This window comes from Nelusetta ayraudi, unplaced genomic scaffold, assembly GCF_046127955.1.
Source record: "Nelusetta ayraudi isolate G7.1 ecotype Tasmania unplaced genomic scaffold, CSIRO-AGI_Nayr_v1 ptg000011l, whole genome shotgun sequence".
NCBI lineage: Eukaryota > Metazoa > Chordata > Actinopteri > Tetraodontiformes > Monacanthidae > Nelusetta > Nelusetta ayraudi.
The window spans coordinates 692,501-718,434 of NW_027466061.1; the positions used below are offsets into that span (position 1 = coordinate 692,501).

General features: G+C 48.1%; 2 protein-coding genes across 2 annotated transcripts in view; one reads left to right on the plus strand and one right to left on the minus strand.

Moving 5' to 3' along the window:
* The window catches only part of LOC142884342 (CYFIP-related Rac1 interactor B-like), a 6,298-nt gene extending 66 nt beyond the window's left edge, over positions 1-6,232 (minus strand). Inside the window, exons 1-11 of the mRNA XM_076019870.1 lie at positions 6,074-6,232; positions 4,369-4,441; positions 4,146-4,267; positions 3,243-3,348; positions 3,012-3,148; positions 2,147-2,224; positions 1,923-2,039; positions 1,300-1,379; positions 1,086-1,212; positions 285-355; positions 1-158 (exon numbers count right to left, since the gene is read on the minus strand). The exon at positions 1-158 is cut by the window's left edge and continues 66 nt beyond it. Of these exons, the coding sequence (XP_075875985.1) occupies positions 89-158; positions 285-355; positions 1,086-1,212; positions 1,300-1,379; positions 1,923-2,039; positions 2,147-2,224; positions 3,012-3,148; positions 3,243-3,348; positions 4,146-4,267; positions 4,369-4,441 (981 nt within the window). The 5' untranslated portion in view covers positions 6,074-6,232 and the 3' untranslated portion in view covers positions 1-88. The remainder of the gene's footprint in view (positions 159-284; positions 356-1,085; positions 1,213-1,299; positions 1,380-1,922; positions 2,040-2,146; positions 2,225-3,011; positions 3,149-3,242; positions 3,349-4,145; positions 4,268-4,368; positions 4,442-6,073) is intronic.
* A 642-nt stretch (positions 6,233-6,874) lies between these two features.
* On the plus strand, positions 6,875-15,218 carry LOC142884343 (prohibitin-2-like). The gene is made up of 10 exons (XM_076019871.1): positions 6,875-6,989; positions 7,489-7,618; positions 8,010-8,094; positions 8,192-8,271; positions 8,354-8,538; positions 10,710-10,839; positions 10,922-11,025; positions 11,117-11,194; positions 11,992-12,068; positions 14,897-15,218. Exons 1-10 carry the CDS (start codon positions 6,969-6,971, stop codon positions 14,910-14,912), a joined length of 906 nt encoding a protein of 301 aa, XP_075875986.1. The 5' UTR covers positions 6,875-6,968; the 3' UTR covers positions 14,913-15,218.
* The last annotated feature ends 10,716 nt before the right edge of the window (positions 15,219-25,934 follow it).

Genomic DNA, 25,934 nt, shown 5'->3' on the forward strand with positions numbered 1-25,934 from the left:
AGGAGAGAGAGAGGCTGAGAAGCAGGGAGACGGAGAGACGGCATCTCAGAACTGCAGGCGCGTCAGTAGTTTGATGATTCCGGCTCCGTTAGTTTGGCTGCAGCAGGTTCCTGATGTGTTTGGGCGTGGCCTCGTCATTCAGGTGCTTGGTTGTGTACCTGCGGGAGGAGGACGAAGAGGGGAAGGAGGAGGACGGGGGGGAGTAGGTGGAGGGTTGGTTCAGGTCAGAGCGAGCGAGCGTGAGTGCGGTGAGGTCATGTGATGGAGGGCGAGTTGGTCAGAACCTGAGAGCGTTGAGCAGTCCGTCCACTCGGCTGCTCGGCTGCTCCTTCAGCAGTCGGATGCATCCCTTCATCTGCCAACCAGAGACAGGACCACAACAAACAACCAATCACAGTGTAGGATCAGTACCAGTCTTCTGCGGAGGAAATATTTCTCCACCGCACATTGGCTGTCAACACTGCAGCACTTCCTGGTTCTCCGCATGTGTGTGTGCGTGCATGCATGTGTGTGTGTGCAGAGGTTGCAAAAGTATTCACATTCTGTACTTAAGTAAAAGTATAGATACTTGGCAAAAAAAAAAAATACTCTCCTTTACTCAAGTAACAGTAGGACAGTACAAGTTCTGAAAATTAAATAATTCAGTGAAAAGTTAAGTTAAAAAAAATAAAAATTATTTTTGTGACATTAATGAAACAATGTATTTGTTGATAACTTGAAAAAGTTGCGACAGAATAATCTGGACTGACCTCACCAGAGTGACCCTGAAGCCAACATACTCTAAAATATATGCTTCTGAAATATCGTCCACTGTTAGCTGGATCGCTAAATAGCTCCACTCCCAGCAGCAACAACAAATTCCAAAAAAAACCCACCAAAGTAACGTGCATGTTTTTCCAATGTAAGGAGTAGAAAGTTCAGATAAATGTAGGGAGTAAAAGTAAAAAGTTATCAGAAAAAGAATTACTCAGGTGAAGTACAGATGCCTTAAAAAAATCTACTTTACGTTTTTGTACTTTGTTACTTCCCACCTCTGTGTAGTGTGTGTGTGTGTGTGTGTGTGTGTGTGCGCTGCGGGGACCTACATCAATGTTGGACGTCTTGACGAAGGCCCCTGCTGGGTGGACGTGGTCGTACAGGATGATGACTCCCACCATCACACGCAGGCAGAACAGCACCGTCTCCTCGCTGGCAAAACGACTGCGATACTCACTGAAACACACACACACACACAGAGTGAGGCCCGTGTTCACCACGTGGTGCCAGTGAATTTGTGTCCAGCTACCTGGCAGCACTCACGGTGTCTCCAGCATGACTTTGCAGACGCAGGCCATGGTGCTCAGACAGTCGGTGGTGTTTTCCATGGGGGCGTCCAGGTTCTGCTCCACAAATCAAGTTCAGGCATGTAGACAATCACGGCAAGCCACGACTGCTCCCAACAAAAACAGCCCTGACTGACTGATTGACTGCTGCACACTGGATGCCTTTGAGTTGTGGGGAGGGCGGGGCTTGGTGGTCGCTGGTTTCATGTGTCAATCAGATTCAGGCCCCCCTAGACTCCAATAGATTTGCTATGAACTACATTTCAGGTCACCGTTGCGCTGTCAGACGTTTTAGAGGCCTTTATTTTTCTATTGTGGTCTATGGGGAAAATGCTTTTTGGGCCGAATGGGATTGTTTTTGCTACAGTACCTCGAGTGACCACTGGAGGGAAATACATTGGCACACCACCATATTGCTAGTCCGGTATCCACTTCTTAAAATACATCAACGGCTCTGATTCTCGTTGCTGCTAAAGTCAGCGGTTGAGTCCCGTTTTTGTCGTGTGTGTCGCTCTGGAAATGGACCCAAACCATTCAGAGTGCATTCAGCCAATCACGGGCTGCTCAGAGAGAGAGGAAAAAAACAAGAAACAAACTCACGTCTGAGACGAACTTTGACGTAGCGTCGCTTAGCATCTTTAGCATGGGCGTAGCGCTCGCATAAAACAGAGACATGCGGTTGGCCAGCTCGTTGTCCACCTCATTTCCTGTCTGCCCCTGGTAAAAAACAAAGTGAGATGGGGAGGCAATGGTTAGCAGCAGGCTGGGGGGGTGGGGTGTTTGGGGGGGGGTGGAGTCAGAGCGTCGTCACTCAGGTTTCTTACCGACACGTTGTTGATCCGCATGCGGCTGATGGTTCGACGGTAGTAGCTGAAGTCGTTCTGGATGGCAGGGTTGGTCATCTGGGAGGCAAAGCAAAGGGTGAGACTCTCTTGGCCAATGGGAGAACAGCTGCACCGGACAGGTGAGATGGGATAGGGCGGAGCTACAGCAGGTTGGGCAAACTACAGCCCAAATAAAGATAAAACTTTTTAATCCGGCCTGCCGAACTTGAAGAAATTCTATAAGTAAGTCAATAATAATAATAATAACAATAGCTGCATTTCATCCATTTTTTTCAGTGTTTTAATTTCAATTCAAACATATCATTTATACATCCATCCATTTTCAATACCCACTTGGTTCTGCACTCTGCTGGAGTCTATCTCAGCTGTCACCAAGTCACCAGTTCATGTCAGGGCCACATAGAGACAAACAACCATTCACACTCGCACAAACACACAAACCTACGGTCAATTTAGAGTTTCCAATTTTTGGACTGTGGGAGGAAGCCGGAGAACCCGGAGAGAACCCACGCAGAACATGTAAAGTCCACACATTAAGGCCCCCAGGACCAAACCCACAACCTTCTTGCTGTGAGGTGACGGCCACTGCGCTGCCATGTCGCCTACATTTAATTTTATTTAATTCAATTTTTAAATTTTATTTCAATAAAGAGCTAAATACCCGTGGCACACATATTTCATTGTAACTTTGCTTTTGTTCATTTTCAATTGATATCCAAGGACATGTTTTCTACATATCGCATGACATATTTTAGAACCCACTGTAGCCCACCAGTCAAAAAAGTGTGAAGAGATTGAGTGGGGGGAGGAGCTGGAAGAGGAGGGAGCAGGGGGTGGAGCTGACCTTGAGTTCGTCAAAGCGCAGCGTGAAGTGCAGAATGAGGGCGAACTGGCGAGCCAGAGCCTGTTTCTGCTCCAGCTGCTGCATCACCGACGTTTCCCCCCCAGTGAAGACGTCCAGGAGAAGGCGGAGACTGGATTCTGGGAGGAGTCGGGAGGGTTAGGGGGTTCACGGAACGTCGCACAATCGGGAGCAAATAATGATAAAAAAGAAGAAGAAGAAAGTCTTTCTTACCCAGTTTGTGAGAAAACTCGTAAAAGGTTTTCAGCTTGGAGACGAGGGGAACGACGGCCGACCAGGCATTCTTCTGGGCGCCCTCAGCAGCGGGACTCTGGATGGCCTGGGACACACAAGAGACAAGCGAGCAAAGGGTTTTCAATCAGATCGTGTTCCTCAAGGCTAAATTCCTTTTCATAAGGTAGAAGCAGAAGAAGAAGGCGTTGAGAGAGGAGTTCCTCCTGAGCCAGCTCTTCGTGTGTCACAGGGTCAAACGGATGTTGAAGTTTTTTCAACTTTCACACCTTCGTGTGATTGGCCCATTCTTGCCCTTGCGCTCGACACTTCTCTCGCTGTGAAAGTCTTCTCTGCATGCACGCTGCTCACTTTGTTTTTGCACGGCACTTAGATCACTTCCTCTCTTTGGTTCACTTCCTTTTTTTAGCCCATACATATCAAACTCTGGCCCGTGGGCCATATTTGAGGAAATGTCAAATGACTACTAGAGCTGGCCTGCCGCTATTATACTGCACATGTACCTCTAATACTACAAATCCTAAGTAAATCCAAGTATTAAGCTTTGCTTGATCCATATTCAGGTTGAAGCAAAATGTGTTTGGGTGCATATTAAAAGGTTCACTGCTCTATCTGGAGGAAATCTTTTTCCATTAATATCACTGTTGGCCAGTGACATTGGCCAAGTTTTACATTTGGCCCACTGTATTTGAGTTTAACACCCCTGGACTAGTCCGTTTGAATTGAAACACTATGAACTGGTGGAGAACCAGTTGTCAGCCGGAGCAGTTTGCTTGTTTTGGTCCCAGCTGTTCCCCCTCCAAAAAAAAACACTGGCAACATGAAAACGGATCAGAATGTTGAATTGTGTGTGCATGCGTGTGTGTGTATGTGTGTGTGAGTCACCTGTCGGATCTCCTCTCCTGCTCCTCTGTACGTCTGCAGCTCCGTCAGGATAACCTGAGCCTCCGTGAGCACCTCGTTCACCTGCACCCACACCGCAGACTCCGCCTCTGTGGGCTGGGCATCTGTTGGCACATGCACGCACACACGCACGTCAAACACTCTACAGGTGTACACCGGTGTGCACGTGCGAGTGTGCATGTGTGTGTGTGTGTGTGTGTCTTACTTTCAAAGTCCAGGAAAAAGTTTCCAGCGCTGCCGTCGATGTCTCTGCTCAGAACTCGGATCAGGTTCCCCATCTGTGAAACACAGCGGAGCTATAATATGGCTCGGCCCGCTGACCAATCAGAAGAGGCAGTTCATCACTTTGCTTGAATTTCCAATTAGGGCGCTACACCCAATCCCCACTCATCACCCCTCAATTCATGTGACGGGTCGGACTGATTTTGTTTCAATCTAAACCAGGGGTGGGCAAACTACGGCCCGTTAAAATTTTTTAATCCAGCCTGCCGAACTCAAAGAAATTAAATTAATAGAAAGTAAGTCATAGAAGACCTGTGTTTTAAATTCAATTAAAACATTTAATTTATTTAATTTCATTTAATTTAAATTTTACATTTAGTTTAAATAAAGAGCTAAATACCATGGAACAGAAATTTTTCAATAACGCTTTTGTTCATTATCAGTTGACGTTAAAGCACATGTTTTCTACAAATCCCACAATGTATTTTTTTCTCCGATGAAGTGGCTCACCAAAACACTCCATCCATCTGCTTCTGCTCCGGCCCCTCTGTCAAATTTACAACCCATTGTGGCCCCACCAGTAAAAACGTTTGCCCTCCCCTGGTCTAAACCAACTAGCCCCCAACAGCGAACCTGCATCAGTATCAAACAGGAAGTGAAGCGTTGACTTGGATGGGCTGAGATCAAACAGGTCATTGCCCACAACAGGACCAGATGTTGGTATAACTCTGGCATGGGCAAACTATGGCCCGGGGGCGATATACGGCCCGGTAAAGCTTTTTAATCCGGCCCGTCGAACTTGAAACTATATTAATAAACCTTATTAATGTTGTAGTTTCCCTGAGTTCTCCGTTTTCTGCTACAGTGATGATGATGATATCCTGAAGGATAGCATAACTCTAAATTACTTTTAAATAGCGGTAACTGTTATTTCATTTGTTTAATTTTCAGTGTTTAAAGACTAACTTCAACAAAGACGACGTCAAAGACATATTTTGTTGTAACTTTGCTTTTGTTCATTTTCAATTTACAAAACACGTGTTCTCTACGCGTCCCATGATATATTTTCTCCTACAAGGTGGGTCACCAAAACACTCCATCCATCTGCTGCTGCTCCGGACCCTCTATCATATTTTAGAACCCAGTTAAAAAGTTTACCAACTCCACTTCCACTGCAGGTCATCAGCAGTGGCCGTGTCCTGATCATCTCAGGCAGGAAGTGAAGCCAAACCATACACATCAGTAACTTCCTATCAGAGTGTGATGAGCTTCATCCAAACTAAATCCCGGCCACCAGGAAGCGAGTCCAAGAAACACAGAGTCCTCGGCAGGAACCGGGCTCAAAGTTGCAGAGAAACACACGATCTCACTATCGGTATCAATCAACAGGCTGCTGCAGAAGCGCTCTGTCGGCCCCCGCCCGCTAGAACTTCACTTCTCATCACTTCACATTACATCACATCACAAACTTGGAATCGCGGAAGGAAGGAAAACACTAGACGGAAGTGTGGTGGTGATGATGATGATGATGATGGTGATGATGATGGCACGAGGGAGCAGGAAGCGCGTCCGGTAAGGACGGCAGCCATCGGGAGCAGAACGACCTCAAGGACCACCACCCCGGACACACAACAGTCGCACCACCACCACCACCACATCCACCACCACCGACATGCTCCGCTCCCCACCTCCGCCCTCTGCTCATCGGTGTTTAAGTACGGGTCCGCTGCTCCAGGTGTGTCCCGGGTGGTCCAGGTGTGTCGCGGTGGTCCGCCTCCTCTACATAACGAACGGTAGCAACCCGGAAAGGAGCCGCTCGACTCTGCATTAGCTATAAAAGGAGAGATTTCCTCAGGAGGAACCGAATTGTGAGCCAATCACAGAAAAGCAGCCACCCCGACTGCCGCGCCGGCGTCGGCCGGCAGAGGGCGCTTCAGCTGGCCGAGGCTGGAGGGCAGGTATCAGGAAGAAGCTGCTGCCTTTAGCCTGGAATGCGATGATGATGATGATGATGATGATGATGATGATGATGATGATGATGATGATGATGGTCACATTCACGTTCACGGTTGTTATATTATAAATTGAATATGAACGTATTTTTTTATTATGTTTTGTTTTGATTCGTGGGAATTTTGTAATGTAGATTAGAAATGTTTAATATGCTGTTAAATGCTGTTAATTTTTTAGATTGCATACTTGGAATTGCATGCCGTGAGCAGAATAATCTCATCAGTTTGTTCGTCAGTGGATATGAATCTGTTTCTTGAGATGTTTGTATTTAGATTTTGGTTATGTATATATTTTATTCTTCTCTTTTTGTTTTGTTTTGGACGTTTAACTTATTATGATAGGAATTTTCTCTGTATGTCTTTTGTAATTACTTTAATGTCTTGTCTGTTTTTGTGTGGACCCCAGGAAGAATAGTCTTCACATTGTGAAATAAACAAATAAACCGTCGCTTCAAACGGACCGAGTGAACCGATATACGTATCCCATATAACCCCTTGCGTTAGACGGAAGTGCGTCATCACGCATGACCTTGCACTCTTCTTCAGTTGGTTGTGTGAGCAGAGGACGAGCATGGCGAATAAAGATCCCGGCGTGAGTTCCCTTCCTCTTCCTAGCGACCAACGGTTCGGCCGGACCGACCTGACACCGGCTCCGGTTCATCAGTGTCTCGGACCAGGTGTTGTCGGTTCGGGACGTTAGCACGCCGAGCTCCGGGACACTACACACGTGACGCCAGCTACAACTGACGGCTGCTAGCTCACGCACTGATTAACAGCTAATGGCTCCAAAAGCTATTTCTCAAGCCAATGTTGCGCTCGTTAGTTCTAGTTAATTAACACTTTAAGGTTCGGTTTGTCTTTCTGTTGAGCTACTTTTAGCCGGCTGTCAGCTAACTCAAACTCGCAGGTGACTGTTGTGCAAGGCGGTTGGTCACTGATGTTGATGCTGAACGGAAATGTTCGGAACCGGTGGCAGCCCGCCGGTTCTACACAAGCTCTTATCACTCTGGTTGTACAACTGTACGGTTCCAGAGCTCCTGACGCGACGTGGTTCGGGTTTTCGCTGATGGATGTGTGACCTTTGTTTACAGGGTTTCCTGCAGCAGCTGCGGCAGATTGCAGGCAGAATGTCATCAGGACCTCGAGGTGCCGGTTTGGGGGTCAAACTGCTGATCGGAGCCGGAGCTCTGGTCTACGGCTTGAAGGAGGCCATGTACACAGGTAGGCCCAAACACACGCTGCTGATAAGGCGGTTGAAGGAGTGAAGATGTTTGTGGCGGTTACCATTAATCGACCTGTTGGTTGAGCCGAGGACAGCCAGCCAATCAGCTGCAGGGGAAGGCTTTGTGTCAGTGAAATATGCTGTTGGATAGGACCTGTGCTTGGTTAGTTACTTAGTTAATTAGTCATTTTATTGAACATGTTTCAAACAATAAAATGGAGTCGAGGTAGATCAAACATAACAACATTATCAGCACTGATAATCGGTCAAACAAAGTATTGGTTGATCTTGATTATAATTTGTGCTGCAGCCCCTCCCCTTTTGTCTGGTCCAGCGTCAGCTCAGCCTGGACCTGAAGCTCACACCTGTGTGTTTGTGTGTGTGTTGCAGTTGAAGGAGGACAGCGGGCCATCATCTTCAACAGGATCGGAGGGATCCAGATGGACATGGTTCTCACTGAAGGTCTCCACTTCAGGTACCCTCCTGATTAGAACCTGTGGTTGGTAACGCGCCTCCTGCTGGTGGGGTACTGTGATTGTAGGTGGTAACAGTGAGTATGTGTGTGTCTCCAGGATCCCCTGGTTCCAGTACCCCATCATCTACGACATCAGGGCTAAACCCAGAAAGATCTCCTCCCTCACTGGAAGCAAAGGTCTCTCTCGCTCTCCCTTTCTCCATCTTTTGCACCCGTCTCTGTTTTTGCACTAATGACCCGCTGACGTCGCTGCCTGCAGACCTGCAGATGGTGAACATCGCCCTGCGTGTGCTGTCGCGGCCGCTGGCGTCCAACCTGCCGGTGCTCTACCAGCAGCTGGGCCAGGACTACGACGAGCGCGTCCTGCCGTCCATCGTCAACGAGGTGCTGAAAAGCGTCGTGGCCAAGTTCAACGCCTCGCAGCTCATCACGCAGAGGGCACAGGTACGTAGCCGGGCCGTCGGCCGTGGGGTGATGTCACATCGGCTGTGTCTGAAATTGCCCCCAACTCGCTGTATGGCCACTCTCGGGGCTACGCCATTGTGAAGTGGTGTCCAAATCATCGCTGTTCACTATGTAGTCCACTGAATGTATTCTACAATGCATCGCTAAAAGTGGCGTACAACCAGTGGTCACTGACCCAGCAATATTTCAACCAAGTGAATATTGTAAGACATTAAAATAGCAGACCACGGAGATTAACTTCATTATCATACTTGCATGAAAATGTACTTTTCTAAGTAAGTTTAGTCCAGCAGAGAAGGCCTTGCTGGCCCTGATGGCCCACCACTGCTATATAGTCCACTCAATGTATCCTACAATGCATCGCTAAGAGTAGAGCACAACAGATGGTCACTGACCCGACAATATATCCCAGCGTGCATTGCACTCACGCTGACCCAAAGGTAGAAAAAGGTGAGAAGAGCAGAGTTTTGTTGTTTTTTTAATCCGGGAAAATGCTTATGATAATTTGGGCTTGGCATGAAAATGAACATATGTGTAAATTAATTTCTGTATCTGTATGTATTGATTGTCACCTGCCGACGTGACGTTTTAATAACGAAACAGCAATGACGTTATTGACACGCAAGTGCAGTGTCTGAAAATTTTTCTTAATTTGGCTGTTGAGTGCAGGTATATACAGGTACTACCCGAAACATTAGAATATCAAGTAAAAGTTGTTTTATTTTGGCCATTTAGCATAAAAGATGAAACCAACAAATTTTATTGAGCTATTACACGCAAATTGACATCTCAAGCAGTTCCTTGTTGTAACTTTGCTGATTAAGATTTTCAGCTTATTAAAACCAATAGCCCGCAAACTCAGATTATTATTATAAAATTTGAGGGTTTTTTTTAACTGCAAGACCTGATCAGCAAAATCCAAAGAAATAAAAACTTGAAGTATATTGATTTGCATATTATTTGTTTATATAATATGTCAATTTCACCTTTTAAGTTGAACTGCAGAAATACAGCAACCTTTTCAGGATATTCTAATTTTCTGGGTAGTACCTGTAGTTGGCTGCATAGAACTCCCTAACAGGGATGAGGGAATGAGTGGATGATTTGGGACAGAGCCGTCATCAAAGATACTGTGACTGCGTGGCGCCCGACCTCTGACCTTTTGTTTAATCAAAGATGTGCTTTGATGTCAATCGGCTTGGTGTCGACTCTAGCGATGGGAATCCCAACCGCTGAAGCCAACTTGATGCGTAACATTAACTATACAGTGAAGCCCCCCTGCCAAGACAATGTGATGCCATTCGTATATTATTTGACAACAATTTGACTTCATACAATACAATTTGGTTTGATACAAGGCATAACAAAATTCAGAGCGGTTCAACACAATACAAAGAATTTACAGGTCTGCATCTGGTTTTTAAATCTCACAATTATTTTGTTTTCTCTCTCTCCCTGTGAAGGATTTATATATTTTTCTCATTAAATTTACATTTGTTTATAATCGTATTCTCTACTGTACTACAGTACTACATTTATTTAGGCAATTTCTTTTTGGCCTCTTAACAAAACATTTAAAGACCCGTGGATCATTCAGACAGGCATCTTCTCAGGTCCTTGAAGTGTTATCTCTCTGTAATTTTACAATGTTTTACGAAACACCTGTAAAACATCCAACTTAACTACGAAGCATTTCCCAGAGTTGCTGGAAAGCGGAAATCATAAATTGCTGCCTTTTGCTTTAGATTTGTGTGGGTCGGTAGAGTCATCTAAGGGAGAGGTGAAGGGGGCAGTGTCAGGAGTGTAAACGCAATGCGGGCTGTTCTTGGTTGTCACCCCCAATGCTAACGTATTCTATAGCTGCACAACATTGTTTGCAAAACGCTGATGTCTTGTTTGTTATTTTGCAGCTGCGCTACCGGGCTCATTAGTCATTTAATAACAAAACTCCTAAAGACGTGATGGTGCTTTCAAGGTGCCTTGAAAACACGGGTGCAGAGCAGATAAACTATGTAATAATCAACGCAACCATGGGCTACTCTGTACGCTACTATATACGCATTTAGCCAGCTGTCGTATCCGACGCTCCAAATCAGTGAATCTCTACATCCCCAGCAGACTCTGAAAATACTGCCCTCTTTGGCCTGCAGGTGTCACTGCTGATCCGCAGAGAGCTGTTCGAGCGGGCCAAAGACTTCAACATCATCCTGGACGATGTGGCCATCACTGAGCTCAGCTTCAGCCGAGAGTACACGGCCGCCGTGGAGGCCAAACAAGTTGGTGAGTACGAGCTCCCTCGTGCCGCCACTAGGTGGCGACAATCACTCGTCGTCCTCCTGCGCTAACTGGAGTTCCTCTGCAGCCCAGCAGGAGGCGCAGCGAGCTCAGTTCTATGTGGAGAAAGCCAAGCAGGACCAGAGACAGAAGATCATCCAGGCTGAAGGAGAGGCTCAGGCCGCCAAGATGGTGAGATGAAGTCACTGGATCCACTGTTTTGACTGGTCCCAGTCCAGCCACATCCATAACTGAGTGTGTGTGTGTGTGTCTGTGTGTGTAGTTGGGAGAGGCAGTGACAAAGAACCCCGGCTACCTGAAGCTCCGAAAGATCCGTGCAGCCCAGAATATTGCCAAGACGGTAAGATGATGTCCTGCTGACGCCGCCTCCGTCTCAGTCAGCGTGTTCACATGCACTCTAGATAGTCGGAGCATTGCCGTGCAGATTTCGAAATTACACGTGTACACCTAAAACCAGACTGCACAGACCTGAGTTTCTCAGAATCGGAGAGAGATCTGGATTATTCCATCATACTCTGATTTCCCCTGCCATGTTCATGGAGAACTCTGAATGAATCGGAGAACACACTCTGCACACGTTGCGGGTGCTCTGTCGACTTTGAACTGAAAGTAGAATGAGTTGAGACGGGAAGCAGCGCAGTGCCTTGGAGAGCCAGCCGCACCCTGACGAGGAAAGGCGTTGCGCTCCAGCAGTTCCAGGAGTTTAATATTCTGAAGAAGGAAAAGAGGGAAAAATCCAGGAGTGGATTACTACCCAGGAGTTGAAATGAGAGAACAGCACCACGGCAGACATACTTTGCCAATAATTTGATTATCTCCTCTGAATATATACTTGTAGTAAGGGTAGTTTGATGTGATCCGGGAAAGCCAGTGATTGGATTAAACTTTGCATCTGAGCACTCAACGTTTGATCGCTGCAGTGCAGCAAACGGTACAGTTTACATGTTGTCCACCAGATGGCACCAGATACACACATGGACGGTGTCGGGAGAGCGCACTCCTGCCATTTCCCCTCAGGAGACTTGTTGATTTGATGTGATCTGCCTTTCGATTTTCTTAAAGCAGTGGTCACTGAGAGGTCATGTGACCCGATTCTCCGCTTCCTAATGTTGTGTCGTCTGTTTGACCCTCCTCCAGGTGGCACAGTCCCAGAACAAAGTGTACCTCAGTGCCGACAGCCTGGTGCTGAACCTGCAGGACAGAGAAAGCTTCAGGTGAGTAGCCACTGTAGAGACACTACGAAACACTGCAAGTCACTGCAGAAACAAAGTAGATGCATTGCGTAACACCGTTGCACTGGAACACGTAGAGCCACTGTAAACACTCTGAAGCACTGTAGAGACACTGTGAAACACTGAAGTGCACTGCAACACTGCAGAGATACCATGAAACAAAAGTAGATACATTATGTAACACAGTAGAGACTATGAAAAACTGTAGCTACACTGTTACACTGTAGATACATTATGAAACACTGTAGACACTGAATAACTGTGGATGTGTTATTTAACACTTGCAACAATGCATAGATCCACATCAATATTTGGATCAAGGTATCAACGGTGTTATCGGCTCTGCGAAGACGTTCAACATTTCCATCGTTGCCATGTGACTGTTCAAAAAAATATTTTGTATGAGACTCTAAAAATTGTCAAGGTTTATGATAGGGCTGTCATGATGAAATGAATATAAGGCAGTTCTTATAAGCCTTTTGTCCCTTCCACTCACCCGTAGTCTCAGGGTCCTCGAGCCATATCGCTGTTGCTAAAGTGCGTCCCGCCAACGTTGGCTGTGTTTATTCAGTGCAATTCCCACCGTGCTGATGGTTTAAGCAACCTCTTGCACCAGCAGTCTTCAATAGGCAGTTGGCCAGCCGCTGCTCTCAGGCCCCCGAGGTTCCCCAATGAGCCCAGGCCATTTTTTCTTTCTTTTTTTGGTCACCCCAAATGCAGCCTCGTTTGTGTTACTCTCTGCCCTCGCCGTCGCAGCACATGCAGACAGGTAGCAGCCGCATTTGGACTTCACCCCCCGCCCCCTGGGCCATTACGTACCACTACACAAACCACAGGCTAACTATACGCAGTCTAGTGCGCTGCTGCGACTGCAAATTTTAACATTCACTTTTATTTTTGGAGCAGATGGCAGAAGGTTCGAGATTCAGCTTGGGACAGAAATGTAGTTTTTCTTCTTTCTTGTGGTTCTTTGTGTTTATATTTTAAAAGAAATGTGTTCCTGACTCCCTCCTGACACATTTGTTTTGGATTCATGACGGGCTCATGTTTTATTTCATTCAACTTCATTCTACAAAATGCACACGCAGTGGAGTCTAGATGCAGTGTTTTGAAAGAAACAATAGTACGAAAGCTCATAAAGTAAATCCTTTCTTTGTGTTCATTTAGTTCTGAATTCAGACACTCCAGTGAGAATTACTTTATATAAATATGAACATAAAAACAAAAAATCAGTAAGAATTTAAAAAATGACAATCAAATGCAGTTCACCACAGTTAACGAAGATAAATTTCAATTTTTTAGAAAATTAATGGTTTGACAGCCTCATTTTATATTGAACATACTTCCCCGTCACACAGCACGCCATGGTTCACATACATGACGCCCAAAGCGAGTGCAGCAAGACTCTTCTGACCAATAATACAAAAACCCAACACAGCCATTTAGCTGTGCTCTGTGTTTTCTGCGTTGTTCTCCATCTCACTCCTGCGTTCGTGTATAAAGTGTTGCAGCAGTGATGATCTGATTCATTTAAATTTCAATTCAACCATGAATGTGACATACGTAGCGCAGGGGGACCGGTTGGGGTTTGGGTAATGTTGGTGCCGGCCAGCGGGGGAGTAAATGGGGAGTGAGTGCAGCCTTCAAGTTGGTTCTGTTTTGGCCCCTGGATTGAATTGAATCGAAATCGTATCGTAATTTTTGTGTGATATCGGCAAACATTGCATCATCATCCAAACAAATATATATGATGTTGTATCACACCCCCACTCTACTACTGTGAAACACTGCACTACACTCGGTGAGGTTCTATGACTCCAGTCAGAGTTCAGGCTCGCCGCCTGCATAGAAGCAGGGGCAGCAGCAGCAGCTGCCCGGTGCCGGAAGACTCGGCGGCCCGGTGTGACTTTGGCTCCGGCGACATCAAAACCAGTTTGACCAGTTCGGCCCCCTGTTCTCCTCCTGCTGTTATTTGTGTGAGGAGAAGATGATTCTGAGGATCGATGGAGGTCAGATGGAGGCAGTTGATTCCGGGCCTGCTGCGGTACTCAAGCACCCACTGAAAAGGTTTAGCACCCACTGGCCAGTCGGCAGTGTTGTGCAGTGATCGCGTGCAGTGAACGATCGTTCCTGTACATAGCTCGTGCAGTCCTGCTCGGTGAACATTGTTGTGAACGTGTGTGAACGGCGCTCTCTCACAGTGACTGCGCCAGAAGAAAACCAGCGAAAACGCACCGCAAAAAAAACAAAACAGGTGTTTGAGTGCAGCGGAAAAAAACACTCAATCTGGAAACAGCAGCCACCACAGTCGCACCGCCGCATGAGTCATCAAATTGCAAACAAATTATGGACGCTAAAAAAAATTTAAACTAGCAATGGGGAAATGCCAGTATTCTGAGGGCAGGTCCCTTCAACGCTAATGTAAATCCTGATAACAGTGATAAATTGGTGAGGATCGAAAACTGGATGCAAAGATGAAATCTGACTCCAAGTTTCAGTGTTGTTTTTTTTTTTTTAACTAGTTCATTTTTTGAACCAGGAACTTGAACAGAACCATGAACACAAGTAGTTCATTTTAAATTTTGGGAACTGAACTTTGAACTAGCTCATGTAGAAAGTGAACCCAATGCTGCCAATGGGAATGGTTGATCAAAGAAAAAAAGAGTGAATTTGTGACAATCACTTTTGGTGGTAATCTTTCAATTTTGGCACCTTTGGGCAAAAACATAAATGGGTGCCTTTGTTTCTAAGATTAGCCCGTCTCTGTTGGTATCGTTGTTAATCCGGTTTCTCCTCTGTCTCTCTTTCAGTATGTTCCTAAAGTGAGAAGGCGTCTCCGTGTTCGTGGTCATTCCTTCTGGTCGTCACCTTCTGGTCGTCTCCGCTGGGCACCTCGGCAGCAACTTGTCAACATTGGTCGGGGGCGGGGGGAGACAACGTTTTTGATTTGGAACTTTTTTTCTTCCCATTTACTTCAGCCCGTCATTGGTGCAGCACTCTGCAGACTCATGGATTCATTGCCTGTTGGCTCCTTTAACGAGCAGTGCAAGGTGAAGCGTTTTGTCTCCTGCAATGTTGAAAATTAAAGCTCTGTTTTCACCAACGTGAAATTAAAAAGTGAAAAATGTCCAACGTGTGTGTGTGTGTGTGTGTGTGTGTGTGTGTGTGTGTGTGTGTGTGTGTGTGTGTGTGTGTGTGTGTGTGTGTGTGTGTGTGTGTGTGTGTGTGTGTGTGTGTGTGTGTGTGTGTGTGTGTGTGTGTGTGTGTGTGTCGCAGCTTAGTATGCCTGTGCAGTGACTGAAGCCTTTCCTTTTGACATACTTTCCCACAGCACAGTGAGAAAAAAAAAACACGCAACTCGACCTTTGCTCAGATTCAGATCAGCATGAGGGCGCCAACATTGGGACTGGATCATGGAGTTGAACCGCAGCAGTGAAACCAGTTGGCCCAGTGTGTGATTAGCTAACCAACCAAATCTCTCAGAATGTTTATATATATATACACACACATCTAGAGTGCCGCAGGAATATGAATTAAAAATTAGAAGTCCATTTGAAGCCGACGACAGACGGACTTCTCTGGCAGGCCCTGAACGCACCACTCCAGTGTCGCAGTGGCTGTGGATGCAACACGCTGAGGAGCAGCAGCAGCCATTTCGACAACAACCAGCTGAAGATCTGGGCTTTAGCTGGTCACATGACTCTCCGTCAGTCCCAGGAGCCAGCAACGCACGCGCGCGCACAAACGCACTCAGGCAGAGGAAAGGAGACAAGATGGCTGCTGGTTATTTATAGCGACTGTAACCTGATACCTTCCCCACCCCCCTCTCGGCTGAAGACTGCAGGAAGGAGGCGGGACCACAGGTTCCCTGAGGGGGAGGGAAGGTTAGGTTGAAGGGTGAATATTCATTAAGGGGGGAGGTGGGAGACGGGGAGAGCGCCTGATTGGCTGTTCCTCCACACCCCCTCACACCTCTCGTCCAGCCAGACAGCCAGCCAATCGGAGGCCTCTGAGGTTTGAAACGACGGTTGGGGGAGGAGCGGAGGGGAGGTTTCAAACTAATGTATTCATATAATCTGCAGTCCTGCCCTCTCCCACAGTGACATCATTATCCCTCTGACTCCTCCCTCGCTCCTCCCCGGCTCCTGCAGGAGCTGCAGCTGCACATCAGTGTTTAATCCCTCCCCTCACCTCCTCAACTCCCTTCTCCTCCTCTCCCTGGCCCTCCCCTCCAAAGGACGGATTACTGTTCATCTGCTCCGTTGCCATGGAAACACTGACCTCACTCTGGTGACCGCTAGGTCGGTGCGGTTGCCATGACGAGCAGGTTCTGTCGTTCATTGCGCGACCGGCAGAGGGCAGTCGAGTTGTGACTGAAGCATTTGGCGTGCGCGGGTGCTAACAGGTGCTAACCCGTGCGTCTGGGAGCCAACAGCAGCCCGTGACACTGAAACCGTTTCCTGTCGCCTCCCCACAAGCCTTTTTCGTGTCTCCGGCTGTGTCTGATTTCACACCAAGCCCCGCAGGAAGCAGCACTTCCTGTTTCTCATCAACTGTCAGGGGGAAGCATAAAAGCTAATCAGCTTCTCTTTCTTCTTCACTGGTTTCAAATCAGCAAAGGAAGCAAAAGAAAGCTTAATTCCCATTTGCTGCGATGCCTCAGGTGTGTCAGATCACGTGATTCACCTCCATCAGGGGCGTGGCGCTTGTGGAGCTTTAGCCGTCCGGCTCACTTCATGTGTCCCTCATCTGCGACACTGCTGGAGTGGTGTGATGAAGGCAACTCTGGAAGAAAAACAGGAAGGGCACAGTAACGAGCACCAGCACTTCCTCATTCTTTGGTCTCCCGCTTCGAGTCGACGCGACACTGAACAGATGTGTCCCACTTCAGTCTAACGCAGGTTGACCAGAAGCAGTGAGCATCTCCACGGAACGCAGAAGAGAGCCAGCAAGAGATGTTGAAGGAGAACCGGGGGCAAAACGAGGAAAAGAACTAGAGGGGGAACATGAGGCAGAACCAGCAAGAGAAATAGCAGGAGAACTAGGGGCAGAACCAGCAAAAAAATTTGAAGAACCTGAGGAAGAACCAGCAAGACCTTTAAAATGAGAGCCTGAGGCAGAACCAGCAAAGAGAACTAGAGGGAGAACCTGAGGCAAAACCATCAAGATATCTAGAAGAAAACTGGCTAGATAACCAGAAGCATCAGCAAAGTTAGTAGAGAAACTAAAAGTAGAAGCAGCGGGAACCTGACACACTACCAGGCTTTAATTGGCACCCTTCACTGTTTCTATGTCATTCGTGTGTTAACATCCCTTCCTGTCGTCCACTTGCCTTTGAGCAGTTAGTCAGACCTTAACCAGTGGACCATAAATACACTTTCAAGTGTAATAATCAAGTATAGACATAATTCAAAACAGTTACTGACACAGCAGGTACCACACCTCACGATGGCGCCACCATCTGGAAAATATTCACTTGGAAAAATGTTAGTTGTCTGTGGTTCTGCTCATGATGCTGTAAAAGGTAGTACACAGAACATAAAATTACATCTTCTGTAAATGACCCTGAACGCTACGTTAACTTAGCTGCACATTTGCAGTCTGCATGCTGTGCTGTTCTCTTTTGGCTCTGGGTTCAGTACAATTAAGAATACTTCTGAATTACATACGGTTCAAATTTTTAAGATTCAACATTTATTTATTTCCCAATCAAGTAGTCAACCGACCAAAAATCCCGGTGAGCAGGGAGCGCGCGCGCACACACGCAAACACACACGCAAACACACACACACACACGAGTCCAGATCCGGCTGAGTGCCGCTCCAGCCCGGACTTCCTGTCCTACCGCTCAGCCGCCATTTCAGGAGCTGCTGAAGAAGAAGAAGAAGAAGAAGAAGGTTGTGTCATGGAGAACAAAAGCTGATCTATTTTTATGGGAACCTAGTTTTACATTTACACTTTATTAACACACACACACACACACACACACACACACACACACACACACTCACTCTCTCTTTTCTCTCTCTCTCTCTCTCTCTCTCTCTCTCTCTCACACACACACACACACACACACACACACACACACACACACACACACACAAGCTGCATCATCAAATTCATGCTCATCAATTTGACTTTTGTTCCAAAAAGTTCCTCAACCAACTGCTTCTCGACGAAAGGTTTTAAAAATTAACCTGCTATTTTCCCAATGAGCCAAAAACACATGAACTAAGGACTATGAACTACCGGAAACCTCAACACCCCCCTCCCCGAACGGCGTCGTGTATCAAAAGACCGTTTGATGTCGGTCGGTGTGGGAGGGGACTCTGAACAACGCTGCAGGCAGTGTTGACGCCCTCTGCAGGCCGCGGTGGTCTCTGCACAGAGGGTTCATCATAGACCAGCGGGACGTTTTCAGGGTCCACTCCTCTGCTGCTTTCATCCAGTCAGCGTCCCCGGTTCTGGTTCTGTCCCTAAGGCCCAGAGTCGAATCTCCAGGCTGAGAGGTTCCACTCATGCAGCGTGGGAAGCCGAGCTCATCATCTATTACGGTCCCTCAGTGTGGACACACACAGTTTGACGCCGTGGCCCCCTGGTGTTCACAGATGGAACTGACAGGTGTTTGAATGTATAATAACCCAGTCTTGTCCAACAGTGGATAAGAGCTGCATCATTTTGTCTCTTGAGTAGTTTTGATCCGTTCCTATAAATGAACCAATAATAACTAATGTGAAAAAAAAAATCAAGGGAATAACCCTCATTTCAAACAGAGAAGAACTTTCCGACACAAAAACTCAAATTTAAATGTGTTAGTGGACCACAAGAGGGCAGCAGTGACTATAGATCTGTAGTAATCTGAGGACCGAACGGGATTATTATTTCGATTCCGGGAGATTGTTTATGGTTTTTCTAATCTTTGTGCTAAATACGTCCCACTGACTTAACCTGGTGAGGAAAAGGGGGGTGGAAGAGGAGAATAACTGAACTCTTTGATTCTCTGCTGTTTGTTTCCATCATCATATGCACCATAACCATCATAATAATGTGTGTGTATGTGTGTGAGAGAGAGCGAGAGATAGAGAGAGATTGACACTCTGACCTTTGACCACCCAAAACTCTTGTTCTGTCTGAAGCTGCAAGCAATTTTAACATAACTTTCTCAAACTGAGTCGACCTGCGTTGAACAAACCATTCTGGAACGTTTCCTGCAACCAGGTGGTGCAATTTGTCACTTCCTGCTGATGCCACCAGGTGGCAAACTAGATTCTGGTATCTGGGTTTTGTCTTCTCCCGAGAGGCTGTTTGTTCAACAAGTCTCTCCTTAGCCAGAAAAACACCTGGAGGAAGTTACCTGAGAAAACACAGGCTCCTCCTCCTTCTTCTCCTGCCCTACCTCCTGTTCTACCTCCTCTCCCTCCACCACACTCCATCTAAAAGTCTCTTTTCATGCTAATATATCAGCACAAAGACAGGAGTGCTCCAATAGGACAGGAAATGGGTCACGTCAAATTGAGTGTGTGTGTGTGTGTGTGTGTGTGTGTGCGTAGGGAGGGGGGCACATTAAAGGAACAGTTCTGAACAGTTTTTTTTCCACAGTACAGACTTCACTTTTGAAGATCTGTATTTTTCATTCTGGTTTGGAAATTTTTCAGAATCTTTCCATTGTCCTCGAGGGTTGCCACCCAAAGCCTCCAGGGACCTCCCAGGGCCTCCCAATTTCAGGGCGGCCACTATCACATCTTGACTTCCTGTTTGAGGAAGGTTTACGCTTTAGTATTTTATGTTGATTCATGTATTCTCTCCCTCCCCACTGCCCCATAATTCTTTGTTTTTAAGCTGTTTTGTCCTTTGTCTTTATCTTGGGTTTTGTTCCTTATTTTGTAGTATTTTTTTTATCTACTCTTGTGTCATGCTCATTACTTGCACCACTGCTTTGTCACTACTCTATTGGTCATCCATCCATCCATCTTCTTTACCTGCTTCTTCCTGCACTCAGGGTTATTGCAGGGTTCAGTTTGAGCCTATCCCAACCGTCATAGGGTGAAGGCAGAGTCACACCCTTGACTAGTTCATCACAGGCCCAACCATTCACACTCACACACATACCAACGGACAATTAAGAGTTCCCAATTCACCTCAGGAGCTGCAGAAGAAGAAGAAGGTTGTGTCATGGAGAATAATGCTGAACTATTTTTTGGGGCAGCTAGATTTTCATTTACACTTTATTGGACTGTGGGAGGAAGCTGGAGAACCTGGAGAGAACCCATGCAAACGAAGGGAGAACATGCAAACTCCACACAAAAATGCCCCAGGCCTGGGATTGGACCCAAAACCTTTTTGCTGTGAGGCAACAGTGCTAACAGGTTTTAAATTAGTATTAAATTCTGAACTCTATTATGTTGTGTTCTCAGCTGGTTGAGGACTACTTACAGCCATCACTCTTCTATTTCTGTTGTCCCACAAAGAAGTTTGTGTGAAAGCACTAGATGTAGTACTTGTAGATGATGAAGTACTTGGAGTACCTGCAGTACTCCGTTCTTGTAGAGAGTAACAGGGCTGTATCATTCCACAGCTGGTTGGACTGAGTCTTTGGGCCTTTTTTATTTATTTATTTTTACCCAGAAAAGCATTTGACTTTCACACAGAACCAGGATGAACGACTGAATCCTAATCAGTGAGTTAAAATTGCAACAAATCTGATGCTGAAGAACCTTTGAGCACTCTTAAGGGTGACTTGCTCTGATCTTCCAGCGTGGGCCAGCACTTTGGGTGGAGGTGTGACCACATGGTCCTGAGCTACTCACGCTGAAACTGTTCCGAAGACAGCAGCATTTTCTGGAAGAGGCTCTCTGAGATCTTTTCTCTGGGTCACCGGATAATTCTGCACTGGGGGACAGTCGGCCCTCACTGGTGGCCTGGACTGAATGTAGTAACAGGTGTTGATTTGAGCAGCAGAACAGCATTGGTAAGATTGGTTTGGAGGAGTTCAGGGTGCGTTCACACCAAATCACAATCTGAAGGTGAGAGCAGCCAAAGTTTTTGTTGTAGCAGATCGACACACGATCCTGTCATCACACTGCCAGAGGGGGCGCTGACGAGTAGCAGGTTTCTGAGCTCCTCACTGTCTCAGCTTGTTCTTCCAACAGAATTCCAGCTGTTAATATGTAGCCTCCAGCTACAAGTCATAAAACACCCACCAAGGGTATGTTTGTGTATGTGTGTGTGTGTGTGAGAGAGAGATGGCTTCAAAAGCTAATTTTTCAGGAAGTTCTTCCCACTATCCTTCAGCTTCCACTTCCTGCTCTTCATTCTTCATGCTGATGACGACTGATGGTCAGGTTGAAACTTTTAAATGTGTAAAAAGTAACAGCACCTTCCCATTTCTTACACACAGGAAGAGACCATACAACCATAAAAACAGGAAGTGAGAAAGCTGTAGGAAAAACGATAAAGAACTCTCTACTGATTTTCAACTGTGAAAATGATGGTGGTGGCACATAAAACACACACACACACACACACACACACACACACACACACACACACACACACAGAGCTTAAGAGTTAAGGGTCAACCACCATTAATCTGTGTCGTAGGCAAACTTCCAGCTAGCTTGTGGGCTAACTCCAGGGCTAGCCTCTTACCAAGACCAGGTCCCCTGTGCTGCCCATGCCAGCCAGGAAGGCTCTACAGCTAAGTTGGCTCCAGATTCACCCACTTGCTGCCTTCATACTCGAGTAAAAGTGCATCCTGCTGAATGTTTGTGCCGAGATGTTTAAACCAGCCTGCAGAGGTTTTAAAGGCTTGAATGGCAGAACCAACACGGTGGTTCAGGTAAAGATGTATGCAGCCAGAGCTGAACTGTGATTGGCTTCTTCTTCATGTCCGATTTACTTTTTCTAGAAGGAAGGGTGGAGCCGCACTAGCAGCTAAAAAAAAAACAAAAAAACAGCTTGACTATGTTGTGTGGGAAGGATGGGTGTCAACAGATTGTGGTGTGACTGCAGCAGCTGTGCCGCTTTCCTCAGGGTTGGAACCCTTTGGAACGGAGGCTTCTGCCGCAGGAACACGGATCCGTCACATTATGGCTCCTGGAACAGGATGAGGTACGTGTGACTGCGCTCGCAGTCCGGATCCATCAACCAGGATCCGCAGGTTCCAACTCGCTCGGAGCCGTTTGAATTGACGGACGACCGCAGCAGCCAATCGTGCCGTGACATGCGCCAAAGCCGCGTATTCACCACTCTGCCAACCAATGAGTGCGCCTATCGGCCAGGAGTGCGTCATCAGAGCAGAATGTGATTGTGGGCAGCGAGTTGCGGAGCGAAGCACAGCTCAGTGAGTCTGCACCCATCCCCCCCATCCCGAGCCCAGCAATGGCGGCTTTGCACAGCCGCTTTTGTCCTCCTCATGCTCGGCTCGGTGAAGTATTCTGTCGTCGGTAAGAGTTCAATGTTTGGCCTTGTGTTTCACTTCACGAGCACTCGAAAGATTTGTGCGCACTTAAATGTCGTCGCATGGTTGTTTTGCGTGTCACCACAGTGTCCGTGTTGTCAGAATGAAGTGGCGGGAAGCGGCTCACAGCCGAGCCCGGCTAGCGAGCTGGCTGGCCGCTCTCAGCTCACTCCTCAGCTCAGCGGCCACCGGCAGCGGCTGCTCCCGCTGCGGCGACCTTGTTGGGACGTTACGTAAAAAAAAAAAAAAAAAGTGCGCACATCCACAAGCAGCCAAACATGGCCGCCGGGGAGAGGAGAGGGGAGGGGCGGGGCAGCGGCCGAACATGGCGGCGGTGTTCCACCCGCTCGACTGTCGCTCTTTATGTGATTGATTGCGCTCAGAAGGCGGCTGACGAACAGACCGTCACCGCCGCAGCTCCGCCACCACCACCGATCGTCCGAAACACACGCACTGTTTCCCCCCACCAGCACCATCTCTACCCCCCCCCACAAACTCAGACCCTCCTGACGCGGTCCCGGTTCGCTCGGTGGGCGGGGCCAGCCCCTCAGCCGGATGAACGTCGATCAATCAAAATTGTGAGACACATAAAAAAAAAAAAAAGAACCCCGAGGCGGTCCCGTCCCCCCTTGTTCTAGCCGCTCCGTTTCTCTCGGTGGTCGGTGGAGGTCCACGGTTCCCACCGATTTCACCGGTGAATCCGTTTTCTCGGTTTAATCCGCCAGATTTGTGTATTTTTCTTTTCTTTTTTCCCTCTCGATAGGGATAGAGGGGGGTGTAATAGCGGCGAACCGGTGGTGGTGGTGGGGTGGAGGCGTGGCCTCTAGTTTTAGAATTCTCGCCATTGTTCCAGTGCGAAGCAGGAGGAAGAACACCTCTGTAAAGCCGGCAGCCAATCACGGCCCGCCTAGCTCCCTGCGCGCCCCGCCCACTAGCCTATATATAAAGCGCGGCCGTCGTCCTCCGCGGCCACTGGCAACTCCAAGAAAGCTGCGAGTGTCATCGAGTCCGAGCCGAAACCCGGATTATTTCACCCTTTCATTTGAACCGTCCTTTATTTTGTCCCGCTCGAACAATGGCAGACACGAAGGTCGACGCCAGCGCCGAGATCTCTGCCAAGGTAAGACCCCGTCTCTCTCCCCTCCCCACCAGTGGAACCACATCCTTCCGAACCCACTGCCGCCGCTTTGCTTAGTCGAACCGGAGGCGGGCGGTGCGTGATGGACCGGCCGATGCGAGGCGGTGTATTTCATATATTCTTTATTGTCGGTGTGTATTTTGTTCCTGTAAAAGTGTGGAAAAGACAAGGTGAGGAAAGAAAAGAGGATGTGTTGCACCGAGCGGGAGCGAGCAGCCTCCGCTTCTCATTGTCCGGAGCGTCTGCGCGGGTTCTTTGTTTATACTGGCGGCTCGGTTCTCCTCGCAGGAGCACACTCGCCGAGTTCGAACCGTACCGCACCGGAACCTTTTTCCCTTACATCTGCCGCCGCGGGCCAGCTCAACCCGCGCGTATTTTGCTGCGCGCTCATCGCATCCGTCCGTCCGTCCGTCCGTCCGTTCGTTCATTGCGTTACATGCGTTTGTGCGGTCGGCGGGACACCGCCGCGCAAATCCGCTTCTGGTCCAGCAAACGAACCTCTCCGAGCAGGTCCGGTCGGGACGGTAAGGGGCCCCGTAGCTTCCTGCAGTTTATCCGTTCCGTTCGGTCCCGTTTGAATGAGGGAGGTGGCGCCAGATTGAAATTCGGGTTGTTTGTTTTTTTGTTAAAAAAAAAAAAAAAAGAAAAGAAGGAAAAAAAAGAGTAAAGATGCCAAACCGGGGTGCAGAGACTGTTCGAACCCAGCTGCACCGACCCGGTTTGTTTACCGCCGCCGCGCCTCCGGTTACCGGAGCGCAGCTTCCGCCTCTTGTCGCTCTCTCTCTGTGCGTCCGTGGGCGCGATTTCGTCTCGGGGGAAAAACTTTCTGTCTGTGACGGCGGTCGTGAGGTGTGCGTGTGCGTGCGTGCGTATTTGAGTGGGATCCAGCGATCGCGTAAAAAAAAAAAAAAATTAAAAAATGTTGCTCGTCCAGTTTTTGGACTTTGTTCCTGTGGGTAAAACTTTAATCGGGCCACCCCGGGGGCCAGCGGGACCAAGTCCAGCCTGCGGGCCGACCGAAAGGCGACCATCTCGGGGGGGCAGGGACGGAGCGGTGGCTCGGCATTAGCGGTTAATCCGCCTCCTCGTCGGCCGCTGCGGCTGAACCGTTTTTCCGCGCAGGCGGGCATCGAGGCAGCCGCGGCTGCCGCTAAACAGCTTAATGGATTTGAACCAATCAGATTATGGAAAACGCTATCAATCAATAGCACCGAGTGTATGTGTTGGGGGGGCGGAGGTGGAGTGTTAGGGGGTGGGAAGGGCGCTCGGCGGGGACCCCAGCTCGGTGGGTGTCCGCGGCCGCTCCGCTCCGCCGCCATGTGTCGTCTCTATTGTCCTTTACTGCCTCCGTTACAACAAGAGGCGGCCGCGTGCATGGCGCTCGTCCCCGCCCCCTCCCCCCGCCTCTTTGTTATTTTAAATGGAGCAGTGCATCGTGGGCATTGGAGTGCCTCTCGCCGGGCGTGTCTGCGACATATGGGGGAACGGCGGCCGCGAAGACTACAATACCCAGAATGCCCCGCGGGGTCGATCGAGTATCATATTACAACACACAGAGAGGAGGAGGAGGTGAGGGGGTGGGCTCCCAGCTGCCTCTGGGACTGGTTTAACTGGGACACCGGCTCCCCTGTGTTTGTGGCCTGCAGGACCTGAAGGATAAGAAGCTCCTGGAGGATAAGGAGAACGGCAAGGACAGCGCCACCAACGGGAAGGTACTGCAATCTTCACTTCCTGTCTGAACCTTTCGGTGTTGTGCTGTGTCCCTCTTTCTGATCACCAAAATTCTTTTTCCAGGAGAATGATGAGAACGGCGAGCCAGACGTAGATGACGAGGAGGAAGACGAGGTGGACGAAGAGGACGAGGAAGACGACGGGGATGGTGGGTAGAAGGTCGTTTGTTTGGCCACACGGTCACTTCCTGTCGGAGCCAGAAAACGAACGCTCTCCCCTTCCCGGCTGCAGGCGAGGAGGAAGACGAAGAGGACGACGACGACGATCTGGAGGGCGGCACAAAACGGGCAGCGGAGGATGATGATGATGACGAAGAGGTGAGAGGTGTCACCTGACCTCGACTTTACTGTGTGCGCTGCTCGCCAGTCACATCACCGTCTTTACTCGTTTTTGTTCTTTTCTTCTTCAGGATGTTGAGACCAAGAAGCAGAAAACCGATGATGATGATTGATGTGTTTCCCTGCGACGTCCTGCTGAACCACTTCCTGTTTCCTCACCTCTGACCGTTTAATGTGTCACA

What these genes read in the sequence shown, in the direction of transcription:
- LOC142884343 (XM_076019871.1), top strand. Translation starts at nt 6,969, where the DNA reads ATGGCGAATAAAGATCCCGGC. An exon ending in CTCCCTCACTGGAAGCAAAG is followed by an intron (nt 8,272 to 8,353) that starts GTCTCTCTCGCT and finishes CGCTGCCTGCAG; the next exon opens with ACCTGCAGATGGTGAACATC. An exon ending in CGTGGAGGCCAAACAAGTTG is followed by an intron (nt 10,840 to 10,921) that starts GTGAGTACGAGC and finishes GTTCCTCTGCAG; the next exon opens with CCCAGCAGGAGGCGCAGCGA.